Genomic DNA, 25,671 nt, shown 5'->3' on the forward strand with positions numbered 1-25,671 from the left:
TTATAAAGCCACCACCCATTCGTTTTAAACCAGAGGTTTGCACTTATTCTTCCTAGAAAAGTACTCAATTGTTTCAGAAAAGAAGTCTGGAACACAGTGAAATAGATAATACAAAAGCTCATGCATATGGAATTCCTAAATTCAGCCCTAGAAACTGATCTTTCTTGACAGGACCACTACAAATTATTCCTTCAACTGAGGGTTAGAAGTTGAGGACTCAACTTTCTTTGCAGCATCAGAAGTAATAGCCTCCAATGTCTTGTAAAACTCTTCTGGAAGTGGGGATGGCCTGTGATGAGGAACATGTGTAGGAACTGGTGCATCATTTTCAATGACCTCACATTCATAGCCTTCAGGAACGCCCCAAGGGTCCCATTCTGTCATAAAATATTAAAAAGATTGCATGTAAGAAGCATTTAGTTTCATGTAACTATAAAAGGGTTTATCAGGAATTTATCAGTATCTTGTATCGCTATCTACTGATTTATTGGCTATATATAGGTAATGGGTAGATGATATATAGAAGGTGAAATATCTGTGACAGATTAGTAATGGTTTAGAACAATGTGATAAAATTAGAAGGTGGACTATTTAAAAACTTCTTTAGAGGTGAACTCTAAAATCATTCAGAAAATCAACACATAATTCAAAAGGAAAATGATATCAGCACAACCATGTTTTAATAATTGCACAGACCCAGCTTGTCTGTTCTTTTCTAATTGGCTTGTGAGAACTTTTTGGGAACTGTAATAACCTCTTGACAGCTCTTTAAATACTAAAAGACAAGATGCGTTAGTGAAAATATGAAAACAAGGTTGTGCTGATCATTTCCCATTCAAAATCATGAAAATTAAGATCAATATTTCAGCCAAACACATCCTTCTACTTCGATCGTCATTGACTTAACCAAAAAGTAAACTATTATTTGTACAACTAACTTCGACACGACGGAAGCTAAATCACATCATTTTTATCAAGCCTAATTCAGTTCAAAGTTCAAACCATGCATTTATCAAGCACAGCATCCACAGAACTCAAAAAAAAAAGGTACAATGGTGTCATGATGTGATAAATAATCCACTATTACAGATTTACAGGGGTAAAAAAAAAATCTAAATCAGATCCAATGGATGTCTCTTACGGAACAAAAGGAAATAGATCCATTGGCAGCCACTACTTACCTCGTGCTCCCCATCCACACATATTGACTAACTTTATTATTCAAATATGTGATATAAATAATATGACAAATCCAGATTTTGATAGATTTAACATTTAAGATCTTTTTTTTTCGAACAAGTGAAATATTATCAATCAAAAAATAAAATGGCAGAAAGGAAACACATACATATTTTAAGATATCAACTTCTCTCAAAAGTCATTTGAGGACAATGTTGATTCCCAACATACGCCTTGTCAAAAAGACATAGATCAGAAATATCAAATGCACATAAAGGATACTATACCAGTATTCTGAGCTATTTCAACATTGGGATCTGGTAAAACGATACATAATAAACGTATAATTAACAATAGAACCTATGTATTTAAGTTTTCCCTTATAATTATGTTTGTCGGTTATCATTCAAAAAAAAAATTGTTCGTCTGGTTATATCATTTTTATAAATTTTATCGTTCATTATAGGACAAAACAATTACTTCTAAATTATAACAGGAATGAAGTAGTTAGCCATTCAAGGAAAAAAAAGAATGAAGTAGCTAAAAATCTAAGGCCCTCACTATGGCTAGAAACATCAAAACCTCCATCGAGACAAATAAGGCTGACCAACCAAACGAAGTTAGAGAGAATAAAAGATTGTATCATGAAATCAAGTCAAATTCAATCAAAGACGCGGTCGATAAAAAAGTTAGGGTTTTATATTCTTTACTCTAAAAAGATTTCTCAAAGATATAACCCAAAAACAAATTTTTCTTTTACATACTGTATATAAAGAGAAGAGTTCGTCCTACTTTTGAGGGGGAAAGAAGAAAAAAAGAATTATCAAGTTTAATTTTTCAAGGATTAAACATTTTTGAGATCTTCAAAACAAACAACATGTTTTCTTCTCAAAATTCACAACCTTTTAATCGCACACAAGTTACAGAATTTTTAGCCTACTAAAATCATTGTACCACTGATAGGATTTGAGACAGAGAGAGATAAGAAGAAGAAGAATACCTCTTTGGTATAATTATTTTCTCATGTTTAGAAATATAAATGAGTGATTTTCTAGCCTTTTGCTAGGGTTAAAGACGTGCATAATTCTAAAGAGTGTAGTAGGAGTGCTTGAGGTGTCGGTTTCGGCCCAGTAAATTTCTGGTTCCTCTAATTCCTCTTCTGATTCGGTTCCCTCTCTAGGAGTGCTTGAGGTGTCAGAGTCTTTGGACTCATCGGAGTCTGTGTAACCCTCATTGTTTCTCCCTCGACACATCTCGTTATGCCGGATCAAAGGGGCTGGAATCCCCCCATATTCGTCAGTGGGGCTAATGTAATCCCTCTGGGAGTTGATCTAAACCATCTTCGGGAGTTCTCAAGGTGCAGCTAATTTTCAAGGGGGTCCTGAGGTGTTGGACTCTTGGGAGTTGGTAAGGAGCAAAAGAGAGAAAAGGTTGGACAAGCTTGTGGCTAGAAGACAAGGAGATGGCTTCGAAGATTGGAGATGCAGTAAATGTTTTTTTTGGAATTTCCGAAGAAGAGCGGAATGTTGGAGATGCAAGAAAGTTTGGTCTAATTTAGATTTCAACTTCAGCCCGGTATCTAAAAGGACTGGAAATCAATTGCGTAATAGGGGTGTGAGTAATCATTTGGAGATTAACTCAAGAGAATCCATTCCGATAATTTCTGAAGGCATTGGTTCTTCTCTTGAAGTTATCCCTTTGCAGTCGATTAGCAATGTCAATTTAGGGATATGAGGAAGGATTAAGGACGATTGGTCTGGGAATGTTCAGGCAATGGAACTTTGGCTTTCCAGAAATGGAGGGTATTATGGAGGTATATCTGTGCATAAGATTGACAATCTTGAAATTTTAATCACTACTAAAGCCGGTGTTGACAGGAGAAAATTGATGGAGGAATGGTTCAGGAAGGAAGATTCTCCTTTCTTTGAAATTTCTTTGTGGGCTAATAAGTTTTCGATGGAAGGACCTAAAATTTGGTGGGTTGTCGAAGGTGTCCCTCCGGAAGCATGGTGGGAAGAGAATTTCCGTCGAATTGGGGAGAGAATTGGCAAGGTAATTGATCTAGACCCTTCGTGTAAATATGGATGTGGATATCAGAGGGCTCGGATGCTCATCTCTGTCGAAGGATTGATAGGGAATGAGGTTTCTCTTCAGGTGTCTTTAAGGGGATCAGTAAGATGGGTGAGAATTTTTAAAGAGGAAGAGGATGAAGAAGGGGTTTCTGTACTCAATGAGGCTTTTAATTTTAGAGAGAAATTTGGTGTAATGGCTGGTTCGGATGACTCTAGGTCTGAAGATCTTGCCTTATCTCCTCTAGAATCGTCTGTGGGAGTTTTCGAGGCCGCCGGTGATAGGAGAGAAGAAGCGGTGGGCGGGGTTTCTGAGGAGGCGCATGGTAGCAAATCTTTTCAGCAAGCGCAAGTTAGCATTGACCCAGCTGGAGACAATTTCGGATTTCAAAATTTTGTTTCCCCCCCTGCGTACAGGTGGCGAAGTGTTATGGGGGGAAATCTTGTGGGAGCGTCTCTGATGGGTCCCACTAGCTCCATCGACAAATTTTTTGAGTCCTTTATTAATCCCTCTTCTTTGTCCCCTTTGAGTTTGGGCCCAGCTTCTGAGCCCAGTTGGGCCCATAGTTTGTACCCTGAAGAGGAGGGTGTTTGTGTGAGCCCAAGTCATAGCAGTTTTGATTTCGAGTTTGATTTAAGAGACGTCTCGGAAGATTTGGTGCTTTCTTCCCCGAGCGTGGACTATCAGTCAAAGAGTGGATCTCTGTCTTCTTTTTCTTCTACCTTTGGGTCCAATCGAAAGGGCTCATTCCCTTCCCTTCGCTCTGCAGTAAGTCGTAGCTCTGGGGATGGCCCTGTTTCTTCAAACAGAAATAGAATTGTTACTCTTAAACAGATGGTGGTGGAGGAGATTTCGTCTTGCCTGAATTTTGATTTAGAGGAAGTCGTTGATGGGAGTACAGTTATGGTGGATAAAGAGTTTGGGCTAGGTGAAGTTATCCCTAGCGATCCTTCTTCTGCGACTGTACATTTATCTCGAGGAGAAGAGTCTGCTCTAATTCAAACCAACTTACTTAGAAACTTGTTTTTCAGAAAGAAAGGAAAAGGTATATCCAGAGGGGTTTGCAATTTTAGAGTTGAGGACATCAATGGGGGTTTCCTTCCAATCGATCCAATCAATGTCAGGAAAAAGAAAGAAGATATTGCAGATCAATCCTTCTATCTAGTGGAAGTTGATCCAATTGTTGAAGAAGGGGGGAGACTTGATGAAGACATGGTTATTATTGAGCATGAATTCTCTGAGAAGAAGGATCTCAGCCTCGCCCCTCTTTCTCCGTCTAAGAGAGGGGTTAATCTTGTAGTTGATAACATCTGAAATTAAGCAAGGATCTCGGGGTTTTGTATGGAGGGCCTGAAGAAGACTTCAGATTGCAAATCAAATTGGCAGAGCTGAGAGAATTAGTGTCAAAGAACCAGGCTCTTAAAGGAGATGAGACGGACAGAGAATTAAGAAGGCTCAGTTCTGGGATTAAATATGGCAAAGGGGAGAAGGGTGCGGGGGACTCTGTGGTTCAGAAGGGTAGAGTGAACAAAGGAAGAAAGGGGAGGAGTTCTTTTGACATTTGTTTTAAATGAAAATTCTTTCTTGGAATGCAAATGGCTTGGGGGCTCAAGTTAAGAAAATCCAGCTCAAGGATATTCTGAAGAAGGCAAATCCTGATGTAATTTGTATTCAGGAAACCAAACTGGAAGAAGTATCTAGAGGCATCTTGAAATTATGTGTAGTTAAATCATTCTGGATTTTGAATTTATTCCGTCCAAAGGGGCCTCTAGTGGCATCATGGTAGCATGGAATGAGTCTCTCTGGAAGAAGACAGATGTATGGAAAGGAACATTTTCATTATCTGTGGCTCTATGCAAGTCAGGGGATTCATCTAATTGGCTGTTGTCGGGTGTCTATGGCCCTGTTCGAAGGGAGGATAAACTGGTTTTCTGGGAAGAGTTGAATTATGTGAGAAGATTGTACCATCACCCTTGGTGTATAGGTGGAGATTTCAATGAAATTAGAGATGTGGGAGAATGGTTGGGTTGTACAACTTCGAATCATCACATGCGGGCTTTTGCTAATTTCATTTCCTCTAATGATCTTGTGGATTTACCTTTATCGGGGCCGACTTACACTTGGTCGAGAGGCGAAAGGCACAGTAGATTGGATAGGTTCTTCCTCTCTGTGGACTGGTTGTCTAAGGTTCCTGATGTTTTCCAATTGGCCCTGGTTCATTCGGTATCTGATCATTGCCCGATAGTTTTGGATCCCAGGTTGGAATCTTGGGGACCTCCTCCTTTCAGGTTTGAAATAGCATGGTTAAATTATCCCAATTTCTTGGAGTTGCTCGAAGAATGGTGGAATTCTTGTCTAGCTCAAGGTAAAGCAGATGTGGTGATTGGCAAAAAATTACGATTCATTAAGGAAAAGGTTAAATCTTGGGCTAAGGGCAAAAAGTCATAAATGGTGGCTAGGAAGGGTCATGGTTTTAAATTTCGGTTTCGTTTCGGCCGAAATTTTTCGGTTTCGCTAGAAAACGAAACGAAAAGAACAGAGTCGGAAAAGTGCAAAATTTCGCCGAAACGTTTCAGTGAAATTACCGAAATTTCGGCTTGAATTTCGTTTCCACACCGAAACAGTAAAAAGAAAGCCTTTTTAATTTGAAATTTCGTCAAAATTTCAATGAAATCTAGTGAGATCACGGGCCATATAGAAAAAGCCTCATAAAATTTCAAAATCTCTGAAGAAATGTCACATTTCAGCAGAAATTATGACAAAAAAACCAAAGAGGCCAAAAAAAAGTGAAAAAAAGGGGAAGACTGAGGGAATCTAACCTGACCTTGCATGTGAATTTGTGATTTCTTGCCTATAAAATTACATCACCTCCATCTGCCTTTCATCATCTTCCCAACAAAGCTAAAGTATAGCTTCTTCATCTTCCCAACAAACCCAAAGCAAGCTTCAGCCTCAAGCTCCTGCAGCTTTAAGTAGGTTATGTTTCTAGGGCTTTGCTTCTTCATCTTCCTGGAGGGTTGCAAGATTCGGCCGAAGCCACGGAGGTTGAGCCGAAGCCACGGTTTCTAGGGCTTTGCTTCTTCATCTTCCCGGAGTTTCATTTGCAGAGGTAAATGGTAAGAAAGTAAATGGGCAAGGGGTGTGAATTATCCTATAGTGGGTGCCAAACTGCCAATATATCAATGCCCATAATTTTTATTTTTTTTAAAAGTATTGTACAGCCCACTTCATCAGATGATCCAAACCATTCATCTGTGGTTTAGGGCCACATTGTAAAGAGGTTGTGCCCCATTATTTTTCTAAAAGTACTCAAGAGCCCACTTCATAAGATGATCCAAACCATTCATTTGTAAGGGACACAACATAAATAGGTTGTGCCCCAAAAATCATCTCCATAGGATGATCCTGACCCTCCAACATTTACATGTTTTCATTTTGAGGTCCTTAAATATATCGGAAGGTCAGGATCATCCTATGAAGATGATTTTTGGGGCACAACCTATGGGTGCCAAACTGCCAATATATCAACGCCCATCATTTTTTTAGAAGTAATGTACGTCCCACTTCATCATATTATCCGAACCATTCATCTGTGGTTTGGGGCCACAATGTAAATACTAAATAGGTTGTACGTGCCCCATTATTTTTCTAAAAGTACTCAACAGCCCACTTCATAAGATGATCCAAACCATTCATTTATAAGGGACACAACATAAATAGGTTGTGCCCCAAAAATCATCCCCATAGGATGATCCTAACCCTCCAATATTTACATGTTCTCATATTTTTGAGGTCCTTAAATATATCGGAAGGTCAGGATCATCCTATGAAGATGATTTTTGGGGCACAACCTATGCGCGCCAAACTGCCAATATATCAACGCCCATAATTTTTTTAGAACTATTGTACGTCCCACTTCATCAGATGATCCGAACCATTCATCTGTGGTTTAGGGCCACAATGTAAATACTAAATAGGTTGTACGTGCCCCATTATTTTTGTAAAAGTACTCAACAGCCCACTTCATAAGATGATCCAAACCATTCATTTGTAAGGGACACAACATAAATAGGTTGTGCCCCAAAAATCATCTCCATAGGATGATCCTGACCCTCCAATATTTACATGTTTTCATATTTTGAGGTCCCTAAATATATCGGAAGGTCAGGATCATCCTATGAAGATAATTTTTGGGCCACAACCTATTTACATTGTGTTCCTACAAATGAACGGTTTGGATCATTTTCATAGGTCATACAGTACTTTTAGGGGACAACCTATTTACAAATGACTCCACTTTTATACTACAAGGGGTTTTATTAGGGAGAAAAGCGGGTGGATATATCATTTCTCAGTTTTTTAACTTACACAGAACATTCTTGAACCCACCCTGTACTATATCCACCCTCTTTTTCCCCGGGACAGCCCCCTCTAGTATATTAGTTACTACTCTTTTAGACTACAAGGGGTTGTACTAGAAAGAAACAGGAGACGGTACATTTCTCGAGGAAAGATTTTTCCTTGGAAAATTTGTTTATTTCCACAATTTATTGGAGAATGGTAGATTTTAGGAATGTCATTTATTTAATTAAAGGTCCCTGTACATAAAACATGACTTCTTTGGTTCAACTGTTCAAGTCACTTATATTCTTGTGTAATCAAACAATGGAAAACTGTTAAAGTTTGGAATAGTTTTCATTTCTTAACTTCCCCAGAAAATTTTGAAAGGAATAATATTGCTAAAATTTGCTACTATTTTCACAACCTATTTACATTGTGTCTCTTTGATCTTTCAAAGTCTTTACTGTCACCATGCCACGACATCGTCATGAAGAGGATGGGGATGGGGATGATGCTCGAGATATTGGTTGGCTACATGGGCGATCTAATGGCAGCAGGCAGAAGACTATATGCAATTATTGCGGAAAGAAAATAGGAAGTGGGGGTGTTACACGATTGAAACACCACCTGGTAGGTGGTTATGGAGATGTATCAGTATGCCCATCTTGCCCTAAGGAGGTTAGGACACTCATCTCAAATTCATTGAAGGGGAGCAAACAAAATAAGCAAGGATAAAGCGAGGAGGAGAGAAGAGTTTATCGATGCTGTGGCGGGAAACTATGATGGAGCAGAATGGATGGATGATGATGATGATGATATTGCATATCCATCTGATATCGAGACAAGCAGACAGAGGATGGAGTATAGACGAGCTATGGCAGAGTCTGTGGCTATCGAGAACGAGAGGCGGCAGATGAACAATCTTAATGCTACGAGGCCAAATTTTGGCCGATCCATACACGAGGCGGGTGGGGGTAGTTCGAGGGGAGCTGCAGATGAGGGTAACATAGGAGGAAAGCCAATGCAGATGGGTTTGACACATGGGGGCAGCCTAAGGGATCCAGCAAGCATGGACCCAGCGATATGCACAAAGGGAAAACAAAGGGGTATCAGGGGCATGTGGGGAAATGCGAGGGAGAAGGTTGGACGAGCATATGCAAAATTTGCCTTCCACAACGGCATCCCAACAAATGCTGCAAATAGCGTATACTTGCAGCACTTTATTGATACAGCTGGCCAACACGGGTTAGGAGTGAAGGCCCCCACTTCATATGAGGTTATGAACAAATACTTGCCCATGGAAGTGGCTGAACTGGAGGAGTACATCAATGGGCTGAAGAAGCAGTGGGCCGAGTATGGAGTGACAATCATGTGTGATGGTTGGACTGGTCATACAAGACAGTCTATCATCAACTTTATGGTATATTGTGATGGTAAGACTGTCTTCTTGAAGAGTATTGAGGCATCCGACGTTGTAAAAGATGCAAAATTCATATATAAGCATATGGTTGAAGTGATTAAAGAGGTTGGAAAGAAGAATGTTGTTCAAATTGTCACTGACAATGGGAGCAACTATAAGAAGCAGGACAAAAGATTATGGAGAAGTACAGTATGTTCTCGACTCCGTGTGCAGCACATTGCATCGACCTTATGCTGAAGGACATCGGAAAGAAAGCAACGGTGAAGAAGCTAGTTGATGAGGCCAGATCAGTGACTAACTTCTTATACAATCATGGGTATATACTGGCCCTCATGAGAAGCTTGTGTGGAGGAGACTTGGTACGCCCTGGGCTTACTAGGTTTGCAACTAATTACGTCGCTCTCCAGAGTATGTTGGATAAGAAGGTTGGTCTAAAGCAATTATTCTCTTGCAAAGAGTGAAATGAGTATAAGGAGAGCAGGAGTGTAGCTGGGAAGAAGGCCGAGGAGATCGTCGGTAGACCATCGTTTTGGGATCATCGCAGGACTATAGTTGGCATATTGGAGCCAATTGTAAAGGTATTGAGGATGGTAGATGAGGACAAAAAGCCTACCGTGGGTTCTTTGTATCACGCCATCCAATTGATGAAAGAGGCAATAATAGTGGCTGCTCCTCGATCCTATCAGGGCTACCATAAAATCATTGATGATAGATGGACGAAAATGCTCCTTCACCCACTCCATTCGATCAATTTATATTTATTATCTCTTACGTCATTATTTACAATATACTAACAAATTATTATTTTATTTAGCATATTATCTCAACCCAAAGTACCAGTACTCGCAAAACGTTGGCACTCGAATGGATCTCATTGAAGACTTAGAGACTGTGGTAGCCAAGTTGGAACCGGATGCGACTGCACAATCCGTTGTTCTTGGAGAGGTGAGCATTTCATTATTTCAACGTAAATAGATGGATATGCATTAGAATTTTCTACTACTAACTATTGGTGTTAATTCAATTATAGCTCAAGTGGTTTAGGGATGCAACTGGCTCCTTTGGACGTGCAGCTGCCATGGTCGGGCGAGCTACGACATTGCCAGGTAAAGGCTTGCTATAAATATTAGTTGTCAATCGACAGTAACTAATTAAAATATTATTATTATTTTGCAGCTGAGCGGTGGGTGTTATATGGGTCAGATGCTGCTAACCTAAGAAAGATAGCCGTAAAAGTGTTGTCTCAGACAGCATCTTCTTTAGGTTGTGAGAGAAATTGGAGCACATTCAACCTCATTCACTCAAAGAGACGTAACAGGCTTGGACATCAAAACCTACACAAGCTTGTATACATCCACTACAACACACATTTGAGGATGAAGCACGTCTCTACAAGCAATAATCAGGAGGACTACACCGACCCTATTGATCTGACGGACATATTCTGTGAAAATGATGAGGATGACCCTCTATATGAGTGGGTGAGGGAGGTTGGAGAGCCGCTGATTGATGCCCCGAGAGGTCGACCGAATCCTCTAATCATTGCAGAGATGGGAATAGATTCGGATACATTGCCAGAGACACAGGGCCTCTCTCAACCCGTTGCCATTCCAATACGGAATAGTGATGATGATTGGTCGACAGATTCGCCATCAGATGATGATAGACGGGGTGGCAATGCTAGTAGTGGTGGGGGCAACATGGGAGGTGCTGGAACTTCTGGTGGTAGAGGGGGTAGTGTGGGAAGTGTGGAAGGTGAGACTTATAGACCACTTAGCCCATTCACAGTGGAACAGGAGTTTGACCATGCTACACAAAACCAAGATCATGGTGCACGACCGCAGACAAGGCATGGGCAAGTATTCCAACGACGACGGAGGTATCAACCCACCGATGAAGAAAATGACTCCCTAGATGCCCATTCACGTTATGGAGTTGATAGTTTGACAGACACATTCGACGGTATGAGCATGGAAGGTGGGATTTCGCGGAGTGTGGGAATTGCCAACTCTACCGATTCTGGTTCATATGGTTATGGATTGATTGATGCATCTTCTGAGAGTCGACAAGGTTCGACTACTCCTTACGGCTATGGGTACCCATATGGCTCTAATACACAAACGCAGTCACAGACTGAGTCATATGGCTATGGGATGCCATATGACCTATACGCACATGCACATGCACATGGCGAGGCATCATCTTCTTACGGAGCAGCATTGACAATACCTGGCCCTAATGTCATGTACCCACGTTTCGGACTGTTGATGCAAGTTGAGCAGTATGTCTTTGATTATTATGTCCAGCAATACCAACAAATACATGTGGTTAACATGTCCTGGCAGGAATACTACTTGTTTATTGAAGATCAAATTCGTCAGCAGATGCACCGTGCCCATCATGAGAGAAGGAGGGATGATGAATTTGAACCGCCTCATAATTCAATGTGGTATTGACAGAGGGGGCCCCTTAGAGATAGTTGGTGATTGTACTTTCTTTACATTACACTTTATTTCATTGTACTTCTTTCCTTTGACTTTAGAATACACTTCATTGTTTCCAACATATGCGATAGCACATGTTTCTAAATTTTGATGTTTTTGAACTACCATAGATGACTTTCATGCTTAAATGATGGTTTCTATGTGTGTATTTGTGCTTATTCTAGCATTTCCAAAAGTTTCATCTTAAAATTCCTATCATTTGCATATGATTTCATTCGTTTCTATGATTTTACAAGATTTCGTTCGAAATTTCGTACCGAAACCGAAACCGAGATTTAAAACCTTGGGAAGGGTGAGATCGAGGCTAGAATGGCCGCTTTGAAAGCTTTGGAGGATTCTGGTGATGGTGGGGAGGAGGTATGGTTAGAGTTGACTAAATTGAAGCAGGAGCATCAAGACTTTTTACTTCATGAGGAAATTACTTGGCGTCAGAAGTCAAGAGTGAGATGGCTGTCTGAGGGGGATAAGAATACTGCCTATTTTCATGCCATGGCGAGTTCTCGAAGGAGATCCAACAGAATTGAATCTTTACTAGTGAATGGAGATGTGGTTTCTTGCAAGGAGGGCATTTCAGAGGCTATTCTGGATTTCTTTTCTTCTCTCTACTCTTCCGAAAATTTGCCCGCCCCATCCCCGAAGGTATTGAGTTTGACTCTCTCTCTTTGTCTGATAGTGCGAATTTAGACAAGCCATTTTCTGCGGAAGAAATTTATTCAGCTCTTTTTTCGTTGGCAAAAGATAAGGCCCCTGGTCCTGATGGCTTTTGCATTGCTTTTTTCCAATCTTGCTGGCCTTTTGTGAAGGCAGATATTTTGAAATTCTTTATGGAGTTCTATGAAGGGGGGGAGTTTGGATAGAGGTACGGGATCCACATTCATTTCTTTAATCCCTAAAGTGGAAGGGGCTGTTAAAGTTTCGGATTTTAGGCCCATTAGCCTGGTGGGCTGCCTTCATAAGATTCTAGCAAAAGAGTTGGCGGATCGCATTAAAGTTGTTCTCCTTTTCATCATTTCTGACAGCCAGAGTGCTTTTGTAAGCAAAAGACAAATCTTGGACTGCTCCTTGATTGCAAATGAGGCCATCGATTTTCGATTAAAAAGTGGAGAAAAAGGTATTGTTTGTAAACTGGGCATGGAAAAAGCTTATAACCAGGTGGAGTGGAACTGCTTAGATTACATTCTAGGCAGAATGGGCTTCAACAATAGATGGCGTGCTTGGATGCGAAAATGTGTTTCTTCAGCTTGGTTCTCGGTGTTGGTGAATGGGTCTGCAAAGGGTTTCCTCAAATCTTCAAAGGGTTTAAGACAAGGGGATCCTCTTTCCCCTTTTCTTTTTGTGATTGTCGCTGAAGTTTTGAGTAAGCTTATTCTAAAAGGGTGTGAGAAAGGTTTGATTGAAGGCTTCTGTATTGGTAAGGATCAAGTAGAGATTTCAATTTTGCAGTTTGCTGATGATACCTTGCTTTTCAATGCGCCGGAAGAGACTAAGCTGTTGAATATAAAGGCTATCCTGCGGTGTTATGAGTTAATCTCTGGTCAGCGCTCAAACTTTTTTAAATCGAGTTTTTTTGCCATCAATATCATGGAGGACGAGGCTAGAAAGTTAGTGGATATTCTTGGTTGTAAATTTGATGCTCTTCCATCTTCTTATTTAGGTCTTCCATTGGGAGGGGGTAGACCTAAAAAAGCTATGTGGGAACCTATTGTTCATCGTCTTGAGAAGAGTTTAGACTTGAAACGAAACTTGGTTTCTAAAGGCGGTAGATTAACTCTAATTAAATCAGTTTTAGCCAACATGCCGGTTTACTTTTATCCCTTTTCCATTGTCCTGCTCATGTAGTGGCAAGGATGGAGAAAATTCAAAGAAGGTTCCTTTGGGGTGGCTCAAATATTAAATCTGGATTTCCTCTGGTCAAATGGGAAAAGGTGTGTTCAAATATTAGAGATGGAGGTTTGGGAATAAAAAGGATTAAAGAATTCAATAATGCTTTGACGAGTAAATGGTTGTGGAGATTCGGAGAAGAAGAGCACTCCCTTTGGGCCAGAGTTGTTAGTTGTAAGTACGGCACATCATCTGGCAGATGGGAATCTACTTATTGTTATTCGGCAAAAGATTTGACAGTTTGGAGAGATATCCTTAAATTATCTCATATGTTCCGTAAGGGGTGTCGATTTAAGGTTTACAAGGGGGGTAGAATTAGATTTTGGCTAGATGCTTGGTGTTCCGAAGAACCCTTAAAAGACATTTTTCCTGAGTTATTTTTGGTGGCTGCTGTTAAAGAGGTATTCGTAGTGGATTGTTTTGAAAGACTGGAGAACAAGATCATTTGGTGCCCTAAATCTAGGAGGAATTTTTTCGACAGAGAATTATCTTCCCTTTCAAATTTGTTTACACTGATTGAAGGACCCTATATCAAAAGAGTAGGATCGGATAAGAGAATCTGGATTCATTGTAAGTCTTGAGTGTTTTCTGTAAAATCATGCTACTCAAGTAGGGTGGTCGGAGTTCCTGATGAATTAGTAGCAAATGTGTGGCCTTTTTCCTGCCCACCACGGGTGGCTTTTTTCGGTTGGGCTGTTAGCCGGGGGAGAATTCAAACAATGGATTTTTTGAGAAGGAAAGTGTAACGACCCGATTTCCGTCGTGTCGCTACGAGCAAAAGAAAGTAAAAATCATGGAAATATTTTTTTTTTTTTTTTTATACAAGCATCAACGACGATCCCGATAGAATCTTATTACAACTTAAAAATGATACATGACGTAAGACGTCAAAATGCAAGGACTCCAGGAACGAACTCTCTGATCACACAGTCCCTTATCCCATGGTTCCTTCATTTGCAAATGCTCCGCCATCTAATGCCTCAACCCCTGTGGTGGAGGAATCAACGTCAAAGCAGGGTCATCCAAAGACCGAGCAAAGTAAAAGAGACAATAATAACAGTGCATACAATAAAATCCACATTTCAATAATGTCTAGAATAAAGATTACAATGCCCATGGCAATATAAATCAAAGGAGTGACAATAATTTCAATGTATGCTATGTATGCATGTATGCAACAATTTTATAAAATGAGACAGCACATTCCCCAGGTACATCCGGCTTTTCCCCCATTTATTTTTCTGTCAGTTCTTTTCTGACTTTTTCATTTTCTTTTATTTTTTTCTGCCGGTGTCCTTGCCGCACGGCTAACCACTACCCCTGTCTGAAGGTAGTGACGTTATGGACTTGGATTACGGTCTCGCATTTGCCGAGCCGGGGATACTATCCCTCGGGGATACTTTCCCTTTTTGGTTGGTTTGCCAACGAAAGGCAGTACACGCTTCTCGCGTTGGCCTTTGGACCTTAGGTCCCAGGATGATTCCACCACACCCTTAAGTTCCCCTTCACTTTCCCCCATGTATGCAACATGTATGCAATTACTTACCTTTGCCTTTCTTCCTGCATTCATTTCAATTCATTTGATTCCAGCATTCATTTCAATTCATTTGATTCCAGGCAAGCGAGTATAAATTCACTAAGCAGGTATTTATCAGGCAATTTATAAGCAGAGCTACATTGCATAGACAATTATATTGAACACCATTACAAGACAAGGTCTAGCTGTCACCTGCCTTTTCTTATAGTCGCAGTAGGACGAGATGGCTCCTGTAGGCAAATAAGTGAAATAGGTCAACTTATTTTAGTCTAGGTCCTTTTAATATCACACAGACAACACTTGTCCTTTCTGTGTCCATTTATGTCCTAAAATAAGGTTCCCTGTGTTCACTATTCATGTGGGCCCCACATGCTACTATTCATGTGGGCCCCATCATGTCACTATTTATGTGGGCCCCGCATGTCACTATTTATGTGGGCCCCATCATGTCACTATTTATGTGGGCCCTGCATGTCACTATTTATGTGGGCCCCGCATGTCACTACTTATGTGGGCCCCATCATGTCACTATTCATTTCACCATAAGTTGATAAAGTTTACTTTACGGTTACTATGCTAGTATTTCACCGTTAAGTATATAGGTGGTAGAACCAACCATTACTTTATCCATATAGGTGGTAAAACCAACCATTACTTCAAATAAAATATAGGTAGGTGGTAGAACCAACCATGAAAGAGATCATTAAATAATTTAGGTGGTAGAACCAACCATTGAAAGAGATCATTAAATAATTTAGGTGGTAGAACCAACCATTGAAAGAGATCATTGCTTTCAAATAATTTTAGGTGGTAGAACCAACCATGAAAGAGAGACTATTATAAAAGACTTACTTGGTAGTGGATTTTCTTTTTCCTTCTTCTCTCTCTCTCTTCCTCTTTCTCTTTCTTCTCTTCTCTTCCTCTCTCTCTCTCTCTTCTCTTCTCTTCTCTTCTCTTCTCTTCTCCTTTTCTTCTCCTCCTCCTCCTCTATTTATAGACATTTTTTTGCATAGTACTTTTTGCATAGTAAAGACTATTTACTATTTTAAATTATTATTTCTGTCGGTCAATAGTATTTTTGCATAGTACTTTTGCATAGTAAAAACTATTTACTATTTTAAATTATTATTTTCGTCGGTTAACAGTATTTTGCATAGTTAATAATATTTTTTTATTATTAATTTTGTCGGTCAATAGTATTTTTGCATTTTTTTATTATTATTTTCGTCGGTGCGATGATATTTTCGTTTCCACTAGGGATGGGTCCCGCTGGTGGTAGGACCCGCTGGTCGTGGGGCCCGCTCGTGTGGGACCCGCTGATGTGGGACCCACTGGTGTTGGATCCGCTTATGTGGGGCCTGCTTGTATGGGGCCCGCTGATGTGGGACCCGCTTATGAATAGTACTCGGTGGGTCCTACTGTGAATAATACTTTTAAATAGTGTATCTCAATAGTGAACTTGCATAGTATTTCTGCATAGTAATCTCGCATAGTGACTATTGTGAATAGTAATTGTGAATAGTGACTATTGGAAATTTTTAACATATATATATATCTATTCCGTTTTTGTTGACATCTGGGGCGGTGGCTTAGTGGTAGGAAGCCGTTCAATCTTAGCTTAGACTTGGGTTCGAATCGTGTACGCCCCATTATGCCAGATGTCCTCATGCCCGATTAACTTGGGGAAAATGAGTAATGGCCGATGATTACCCACCTATGAGGCCATTTTTATATTTATATATATATATTTTTTTACCGGTTCTTACATTCTACCCCCCTTAAAAAAAATTTCGTCCCCGAAATTCCTACGCCCATAACCTAGATATCTTGATAATCAGAATCTCGACACATGATAATTTAAGATCATCTCCTTTACTTTGTAAATCTTAATTTTGATTAGAAATTAACGTCTTGTGAAATCCATCATAATCTGCACTGCCTCTTAAATACTACTAATCTTCTATTCTAGGCAGACATTTTACTCCTATGAATTCCCTTGTTTCCCATAATCCAAAATTTATAAATAAGTTTTCTGACCTTCTGTTGCCCCATCCTGTACCTCGTTGTCATCGTTGATTAGGGCGAAGAAACGCTTTTCAGTTCCTGGCTGTGCGTTCTTATCTTGGGTCAGAGGGCGGTACTGATTTCTTCTTCCCTGGTTCTGCTGATTTGTTTGCACCGGTTGATATTGTGGCGGAGGTGGGCGGTTTTGGATGAAGGCTGGTGCCTTAGGGCAATCCCTTCTTCTCCAGCATTGCCCAACGTGAATCCTTCCACAGTGGGGGCACAAGTTCTTTGATGGTGGACCAAAATTTTTTTTTTTTTTTTTTTTTTTTTTTTTTTTTCCAGTTTACCCTTGAAATGTGACACATCATATGTCACCTATTAGCTATCTAACCCTACTTAACGACACAACCCACAAGCACCAGGGTTTCCGTAAACCCGGGCTCTGATACCACAACTGTAACGACCCGATTTCCGTCGTGTCGCTACGAGCAAAAGAAAGTAAAAATCATGGAAATATTTTTTTTTTTTTTTTTATACAAGCATCAACGACGATCCCGATAGAATCTTATTACAACTTAAAAATGATACATGACGTAAGACGTCAAAATGCAAGGACTCCAGGAACGAACTCTCTGATCACACAGTCCCTTATCCCATGGTTCCTTCATTTGCAAATGCTCCGCCATCTAATGCCTCAACCCCTGTGGTGGAGGAATCAACGTCAAAGCAGGGTCATCCAAAGACCGAGCAAAGTAAAAGAGACAATAATAACAGTGCATACAATAAAATCCACATTTCAATAATGTCTAGAATAAAGATTACAATGCCCATGGCAATATAAATCAAAGGAGTGACAATAATTTCAATGTATGCTATGTATGCATGTATGCAACAATTTTATAAAATGAGACAGCACATTCCCCAGGTACATCCGGCTTTTCCCCCATTTATTTTTCTGTCAGTTCTTTTCTGACTTTTTCATTTTCTTTTATTTTTTTCTGCCGGTGTCCTTGCCGCACGGCTAACCACTACCCCTGTCTGAAGGTAGTGACGTTATGGACTTGGATTACGGTCTCGCATTTGCCGAGCCGGGGATACTATCCCTCGGGGATACTTTCCCTTTTTGGTTGGTTTGCCAACGAAAGGCAGTACACGCTTCTCGCGTTGGCCTTTGGACCTTAGGTCCCAGGATGATTCCACCACACCCTTAAGTTCCCCTTCACTTTCCCCCATGTATGCAACATGTATGCAATTACTTACCTTTGCCTTTCTTCCTGCATTCATTTCAATTCATTTGATTCCAGCATTCATTTCAATTCATTTGATTCCAGGCAAGCGAGTATAAATTCACTAAGCAGGTATTTATCAGGCAATTTATAAGCAGAGCTACATTGCATAGACAATTATATTGAACACCATTACAAGACAAGGTCTAGCTGTCACCTGCCTTTTCTTATAGTCGCAGTAGGACGAGATGGCTCCTGTAGGCAAATAAGTGAAATAGGTCAACTTATTTTAGTCTAGGTCCTTTTAATATCACACAGACAACACTTGTCCTTTCTGTGTCCATTTATGTCCTAAAATAAGGTTCCCTGTGTTCACTATTCATGTGGGCCCCACATGCTACTATTCATGTGGGCCCCATCATGTCACTATTTATGTGGGCCCCGCATGTCACTATTTATGTGGGCCCCATCATGTCACTATTTATGTGGGCCCTGCATGTCACTATTTATGTGGGCCCCGCATGTCACTACTTATGTGGGCCCCATCATGTCACTATTCATTTCACCATAAGTTGATAAAGTTTACTTTACGGTTACTATGCTAGTATTTCACCGTTAAGTATATAGGTGGTAGAACCAACCATTACTTTATCCATATAGGTGGTAAAACCAACCATTACTTCAAATAAAATATAGGTAGGTGGTAGAACCAACCATGAAAGAGATCATTAAATAATTTAGGTGGTAGAACCAACCATTGAAAGAGATCATTAAATAATTTAGGTGGTAGAACCAACCATTGAAAGAGATCATTGCTTTCAAATAATTTTAGGTGGTAGAACCAACCATGAAAGAGAGACTATTATAAAAGACTTACTTGGTAGTGGATTTTCTTTTTCCTTCTTCTCTCTCTCTCTTCCTCTTTCTCTTTCTTCTCTTCTCTTCCTCTCTCTCTCTCTCTTCTCTTCTCTTCTCTTCTCTTCTCTTCTCCTTTTCTTCTCCTCCTCCTCCTCTATTTATAGACATTTTTTTGCATAGTACTTTTTGCATAGTAAAGACTATTTACTATTTTAAATTATTATTTCTGTCGGTCAATAGTATTTTTGCATAGTACTTTTGCATAGTAAAAACTATTTACTATTTTAAATTATTATTTTCGTCGGTTAACAGTATTTTGCATAGTTAATAATATTTTTTTATTATTAATTTTGTCGGTCAATAGTATTTTTGCATTTTTTTATTATTATTTTCGTCGGTGCGATGATATTTTCGTTTCCACTAGGGATGGGTCCCGCTGGTGGTAGGACCCGCTGGTCGTGGGGCCCGCTCGTGTGGGACCCGCTGATGTGGGACCCACTGGTGTTGGATCCGCTTATGTGGGGCCTGCTTGTATGGGGCCCGCTGATGTGGGACCCGCTTATGAATAGTACTCGGTGGGTCCTACTGTGAATAATACTTTTAAATAGTGTATCTCAATAGTGAACTTGCATAGTATTTCTGCATAGTAATCTCGCATAGTGACTATTGTGAATAGTAATTGTGAATAGTGACTATTGGAAATTTTTAACATATATATATATCTATTCCGTTTTTGTTGACATCTGGGGCGGTGGCTTAGTGGTAGGAAGCCGTTCAATCTTAGCTTAGACTTGGGTTCGAATCGTGTACGCCCCATTATGCCAGATGTCCTCATGCCCGATTAACTTGGGGAAAATGAGTAATGGCCGATGATTACCCACCTATGAGGCCATTTTTATATTTATATATATATATTTTTTTACCGGTTCTTACAGAAAGGAAGGATGTTGGTGAATCATTGCCCCCTTTGTCTTCAGGATGGGGAATCGATTGATCATCTTTTCCTTCATTGTAAGTACGCAAGGGTGATTTGGGGTCTGTTGTTGTCTAGATTCAGTATTCTTTGGGTTATCCCAAATACTATTCTGCAGATTCTTCAATGTTGAGATTATGTGCCTTGGAAGAAAAAGGGGAAAGCTTTGTGAAGTATTTGCCTTTTGGCTAACTGGTGGTCATATATGGAAAGAAAGAAATGATCGAGTTTTTGTCGGTAAGGCCAAGTCAGCTTACGGGACCTTTCAAAGGATTGTAGCAATTTCGATTCAGTGGGCTAAAAGCTCTTCCCTGTTCTTTGGTACCTCTGCTTATGATTTGTGGGAGGGTTGGCTTATTGTTTGCTCAGAAGGTTCTTCCAAGCCAAAGATTGTCCAACAATGGTCTAACCCACCGCCCGGTTTCTTCAAACTTAATTTTGATGGAGCATGTTCCGGGAATCCTGGTTTGGGGGGAAGAGGTGGTCTTCTTAGAGATGAAAAACGTTTGGTAATTTGGGCTTATTCAGGTCCATGTGGTCTATGTGATTCTAATGAGGCGGAAGTTAAAGCGGCTTTTTCTGGAATCTTGCAGGAATGTTGGACAAAGTGATTATTGAAGGAGATTCATCCAATGTAGTGAAATGGATTTCGGGATCTGCTCCACCTCCATGAAGATTCCTCTCCATGATCGAAGAGATCTCAGATAGACTTTCGAGTTCTCTCGCCTCTTTTAGTCATGTGAGAAGATCAGCCAATGGTGAAGCAGATGTTTTGGCCAAATCGGGAGCCATTAGATCTAGTGTGGAGTGGTGTGATTTTATGCCTCCCTAGTTTTTTCTGTGATTATTGTTCTCCTTGTATTTTTTTCTCTCTCTCCTTGTATTCTTTTGTTAGTGGATCTTCTCGATTCCTTTTAATATATTATCATTTCAAAAAAAAATAAAAAATCATTGTACCACTTGTTTGGGCCCTCACATGTGTCAATTAAGTAGATCATTATAAAAATCCAAGATTCCGTTTTATTTTCATTTTTTTCTTTTCTCTTCTCCTTATTCTTATCTTTCTTCTTTTGTTCTTACTTTCTTTCTAGAATCTTCACATGGACAAAATTTTCATACATTGAAATGCTGCTGGAGAGAGAGAAATTTTACAATCCAAAGAAGAAAAGAGAGAGAATTCAAAGTTGACGCACATGAAGAAATAGAAATGCATATTGAATGTAAAAATAAAGAGAACAAGTGAATAAAGAAACCACTATCTTACTCTACAATCTAACGCGCCCACCAGTTCTTTTGATTTTCAACCTCCCAAATTTCACAACTCACAAACTTGTAAAAGAAATCCCTGATTACGACTACTTATGATAGACCCTACTTTCTTACTAAGAAAATTTTCATTTTACCTAAATCCATATGCAACTCATTCAAATCTGCTGGATAGGTTTTTTATTTCAATAAGGGCATGTTTGGCTACCATGAATTTGTTTCCATGATAAATCGGTTTCTCCAAGTGGAGATGAGGGTGAAGTGGCTAATAATAAGGAAACCAAATCCAGTAAACTAGTGTCTCCGGCGATTAGATGCAGCTAAAAATCGGTAAAAGGCTGATCCGATTTTGACTAGAGTTTTTTTTTTCCCAATTTTTACCCGCATCTAATTGCCGGAGACACTAGTTTCCTGGATTTGGTTTCCTTTTTTTAGGGACTTCACCCTCGTCTCCACTTGGAGAAACTGATTTATCATGAAAACAAATTCATGGTAGCCAAAAGTGCCCTAAATGCACCAAAGTCCTAAGTCCCAACAAATATCTAACTCATGCGAAATCTGGAGGATAACTTTTCTATTTAAGCAGAATATGCCAACCATATCTCCATATGCCGACAAATGTTGACACCTTCTAAGAAGCACAGTAAAAGAGAGCTGATGTGGACCATAAAAGGTGCCCCTGTTTGGATGGTTATGGGGCCGCCCGGTTTAGGTGGATGTCCTTCATTGTATATTTGATGAATGGTCATACCAATCTTCTTTAGTTCCTCTTCCTTAACCATGTTCTTTGTAGGCTTTTGATTCTTGTATTTGATGAGGAATTGGGTTCAGTGCAGACATCCCCATGTTGAGTGTCATAGTCCTTGTGTCCTACGGTTTCCACCACTTAAGCTTTCTTGGGAAGTTGTTCAAGGAGTACCACATTGACTTTAGCTTGATCAACTCCATACAAGACTGAGATGTTGAGGACGGGACTAATGTTAAGGTTGCTCAATAAGGTTACCTGGTGCATCGGTTCGCTTGGTTCAGGTACAGTTTTGTGGTTCACAGCTCACACCTCCTATATGAAACTGATTCATTACAGGTTTGAACAGATACTCAAAGTGGATGATGAAAAATATATAGGAGAGCAAGAAATATGGAAGTTGGGAGTTGAAATTGGGCATCAGACAGCGTACGATTCATGTTGGTTCATAATTCACCCTATTTGATCTATTATCGTGAACCATATTACAAACTGGTCCCTGCGTATTAGCTCGCAGTACAGTAAGTCATTGAGGGAACCAGGTAACATAGGTCTGGATCTACCCTGAAAATTTTGCATGGCCCTATCTTCTTTTCTTTCTTTTTTTAAAATAACATGGCCCTATCTTCTCGGCTTGGATCTTATGATAGGTACGATGATACATATGCTCTTGCAAGAGAAAGCCTGTGTCATTATCAGCTTCTTCGAACGCCTAAGCCTGCAAATGAAGATCCAAATCATGCTTGCACTTCTCTCATTAAATCAACAATATGTTGGGATAGATATCCATAGGCCAACTCAAACAAGGTCATTCGACTCATTCCAACTTTTCGATTGATGGAACTATTGCAGGCAAACTCAGCTAAAGGGAGTACTAGATCCCACATGATCTTCGACTAGACACCTTAGGAGATAACCCAAGCTACAATTTACAACTTCAGCCTGCTATTGGGTTGAGAATGATAGACACTTTGAAAGGCAACATACAAATATGACATTGCGTTCTGAAGTGATAAGCTAGAAATCCTATAAAGAAGAACCGCCTTCTAGAAGATAACATCAGGTATTTTGGAAGCATCGAGTGTCCTCCAAGGAAGGAAGTGGGCCATCTTTGAGAAACGATGCACCACGAAAAATATCAAATCAATGCCAGATGCCCCAAAACAAAATCCATGGATAAGGCCTTCCATGTTGATGTAGGTATGAGGAGGGGTAGAGCTCGATACTTTGTGATTGTCTCTTGGCAATTTGATGGTAGGCATCTTCCCATGATTTGCTCCATTTCTTTCATCTTAGGCCAATAATACTTGCCTCAAGAAGTGCAATGATCTTATCTCTCGCAAATGTCCTCCTAGATCGCTAGCATGGAGCTCAAAATTTATTTGCTTCCTAAGAGATGTCAAGAATGCAGAAGGATGTATAATAGAAAATGTAGCCACCATGGAGCGTAAACTTGGACGATTGCCCTTTTAGTCCTTATATGAGTTCTTCCTTATACTTATCCCTGATATTATCAATTCCAAGCTTCCAACCAACTCCCTGGCCAGAGTAAACAAAATAGTAATCTCCAACTCTGTGCTGTGCTGGCCACCTTGTTTTGTACACTTTATGTTTGAGTACAAAAGCATAGTTAGAAGAAGGCACTCGCTTTGCATGCTGAGAATTGGGCTTGCATTGTGATCGTAAGTACCTTAAAGCCTCATGATATAAGTAAAACACAAGCTAGTGATGAAGAAGATAATGTCTATAATATTTAAAAGCTTGGATAATGTCGTAAAAGACTCACGTCACAAGTGAAGTATCCTGCTTGAGGCAATGTTGAGCATTTCGCTAGAGAAGCCAATAAGGCATTTGTTAAGATATACTCACTCATGTCTTTCCTTTCTCCCCAAACATCCCTTTTTCTCCTTCACTCTTCTCTCTTTCTTACATTAGATCAATCCATAGTCGCCAGTGTGGGAAGCGAGTGTGAGAAGTGATGTGGGAAGCGAGGGGTTTAAAAAAGAGGAAATGCGGGAAGCGAAAAACTCTAAAGAAAGTAAAGAGGAAAAAATGTGTGTAAAGCGTCATTGAATGTCAACATGATGTAATAAGCCTCATTGGAAGCAAACAAGAAGTACATAGAGTAGGGCCAACAATTGTGCGACATGTATGGCCAACCCAAGAAAAAAGGAGGGGCACACCTTGGGGGGAGTGTTGAAGTATAAATGATTACATAACATCAACTCTAACAGCTTAAGCTTTTAGAGTAATCTGTTGATTCACAACATCAAAAGGAGAAAATAGTCTTTGAGGAAGAAATAATCATCTAAATAGGAAGCGCATACCTAATTAAGAGGAAACACGTAGGAATAGGGGTGTAAACGAGCCGAGCCGAGCTTGGCCAGGCTCGCCTCGGCTCGTTAAGCTCAAAAGCTCGGCTCGGGCTCAAACCAGGCTCGAGCTCGGGTTATATTAAGTTCACACCCCTCATCTTCCCTGGACAGCCCTACTAGTGTAATTTGACTACTTTTTTTACACTATGGGAGGTGGTCCTAGTAACAAATGGGGTTCCAAAAATGAAGTGACATATTTTGCCCCCCCCTTTCACTCCCTGGACAACCCTTTTAATGTATATATTAATATATAATATATATATTTAAATATATTAAATTCTTAACGAGCCTTAACGAGCCGAGCCGAGCCGAGCCTAAATTGGGCTCGGCTCGTTAAGCTTAACGAGCCTGGCGAGCCGGCTCGGCTCGGCTCGTTAAGGATTCGAGCCGAGCTCGAGCGAGCTTCCGAGCCCGAGCCAAAATTGACACCCTTACGTAGGAAGCGTCTTGGAGGTATGGATCAATCTAATATTTCCACTTGATGTCAGATCGAGATAAATTGACCAAAACTCTATACGCATTTGAATTTCTTCATCTGACTGTACAAATGATGTAAGCAGATGTAATGTTCGAAGCTTAAACCCTAGATGAAAGGTGTATGATCTGAAAGACAATGATTGAAGAGTTTTCTTTTGGTTTTTCAAGAGTTTTGAACATCTCTTTAGTCAGGTATGGCTAAAATTCTATTAAATTCCATAAAAAAATCGGATCCCTTGAATCTGATTAATTTCTTGATAAGAGATTGTGTTTGGAGGGATTTTCTATTATGATTTACATCGTTTTTGGGGAAGAAGGAAAGTGATTTCAGACGAATTGAATCATATCATATAACAAGAAAGGAAAATTAGGGCATCGAGGTGATCTAAAACAACTAATTCTGAATCGAAATTAAAGATTCAAAAAAGAGAGAATGAATTCTGACCGATCATTTTGGAGATTAGTTTGAGCTCATCTTGTGCTTCGTCGATGAGCTCCTCGACCTGTCCGCATCCGATCCTCTTCTCGATCTGCTCCCAATCGTTCTCCTCTTGACAGATCTTAAGCCTATGGTTTGTAAAGCTCTCTACCGCTTTTCTATAGCCCTCGTCTTCAGGTACGGCTTTTATCTCCTTTAGGGTTCGATTGTAGAGAGATATCAGAACTTCTCTCCCATTCGGAACTACATCCAGTCCAACAATCCCTGTTGTTTCTTTCACCTTTGCCAATAGCGGACCAAATCTACGGAGGAACATTTTCACTTCTCTATCTATCTTTCACTCTCTCAGTTTCAGAGAAAAATCAGAAAAATA

The 25,671-nt window shown here is 40.0% G+C and overlaps 1 protein-coding gene across 1 annotated transcript; it reads right to left on the reverse strand.

Moving 5' to 3' along the window:
* Positions 1–25,671, reverse strand: LOC143854251 (NADH-ubiquinone oxidoreductase-like protein). Its single transcript, XM_077364121.1, has 2 exons — positions 25,305–25,671; positions 1–377 (listed from the first exon to the last, which is right to left on the reverse strand). Exons 1-2 carry the CDS (start codon positions 25,612–25,614, stop codon positions 184–186), a joined length of 504 nt encoding a protein of 167 aa, XP_077220236.1. The 5' UTR covers positions 25,615–25,671; the 3' UTR covers positions 1–183.

Source organism: Tasmannia lanceolata, unplaced genomic scaffold (genome assembly GCF_043159265.1).
Source record: "Tasmannia lanceolata isolate RefF3 unplaced genomic scaffold, GAP_Taslan_0.1 ptg000020l, whole genome shotgun sequence".
Taxonomy (NCBI): Eukaryota; Viridiplantae; Streptophyta; class Magnoliopsida; order Canellales; family Winteraceae; genus Tasmannia; species Tasmannia lanceolata.

Coding starts and splice junctions, on each gene's coding strand:
- LOC143854251 (XM_077364121.1), bottom strand. CDS start 25,614: ATGTTCCTCCGTAGATTTGGTCCGCTATTGGCAAAGGTGAAAGAAACA. Junction 378..25,304: donor ACTAATCTCCAAAATGATCG/GTCAGAATTCAT, acceptor ATTTTATGACAG/AATGGGACCCTTGGGGCGTT.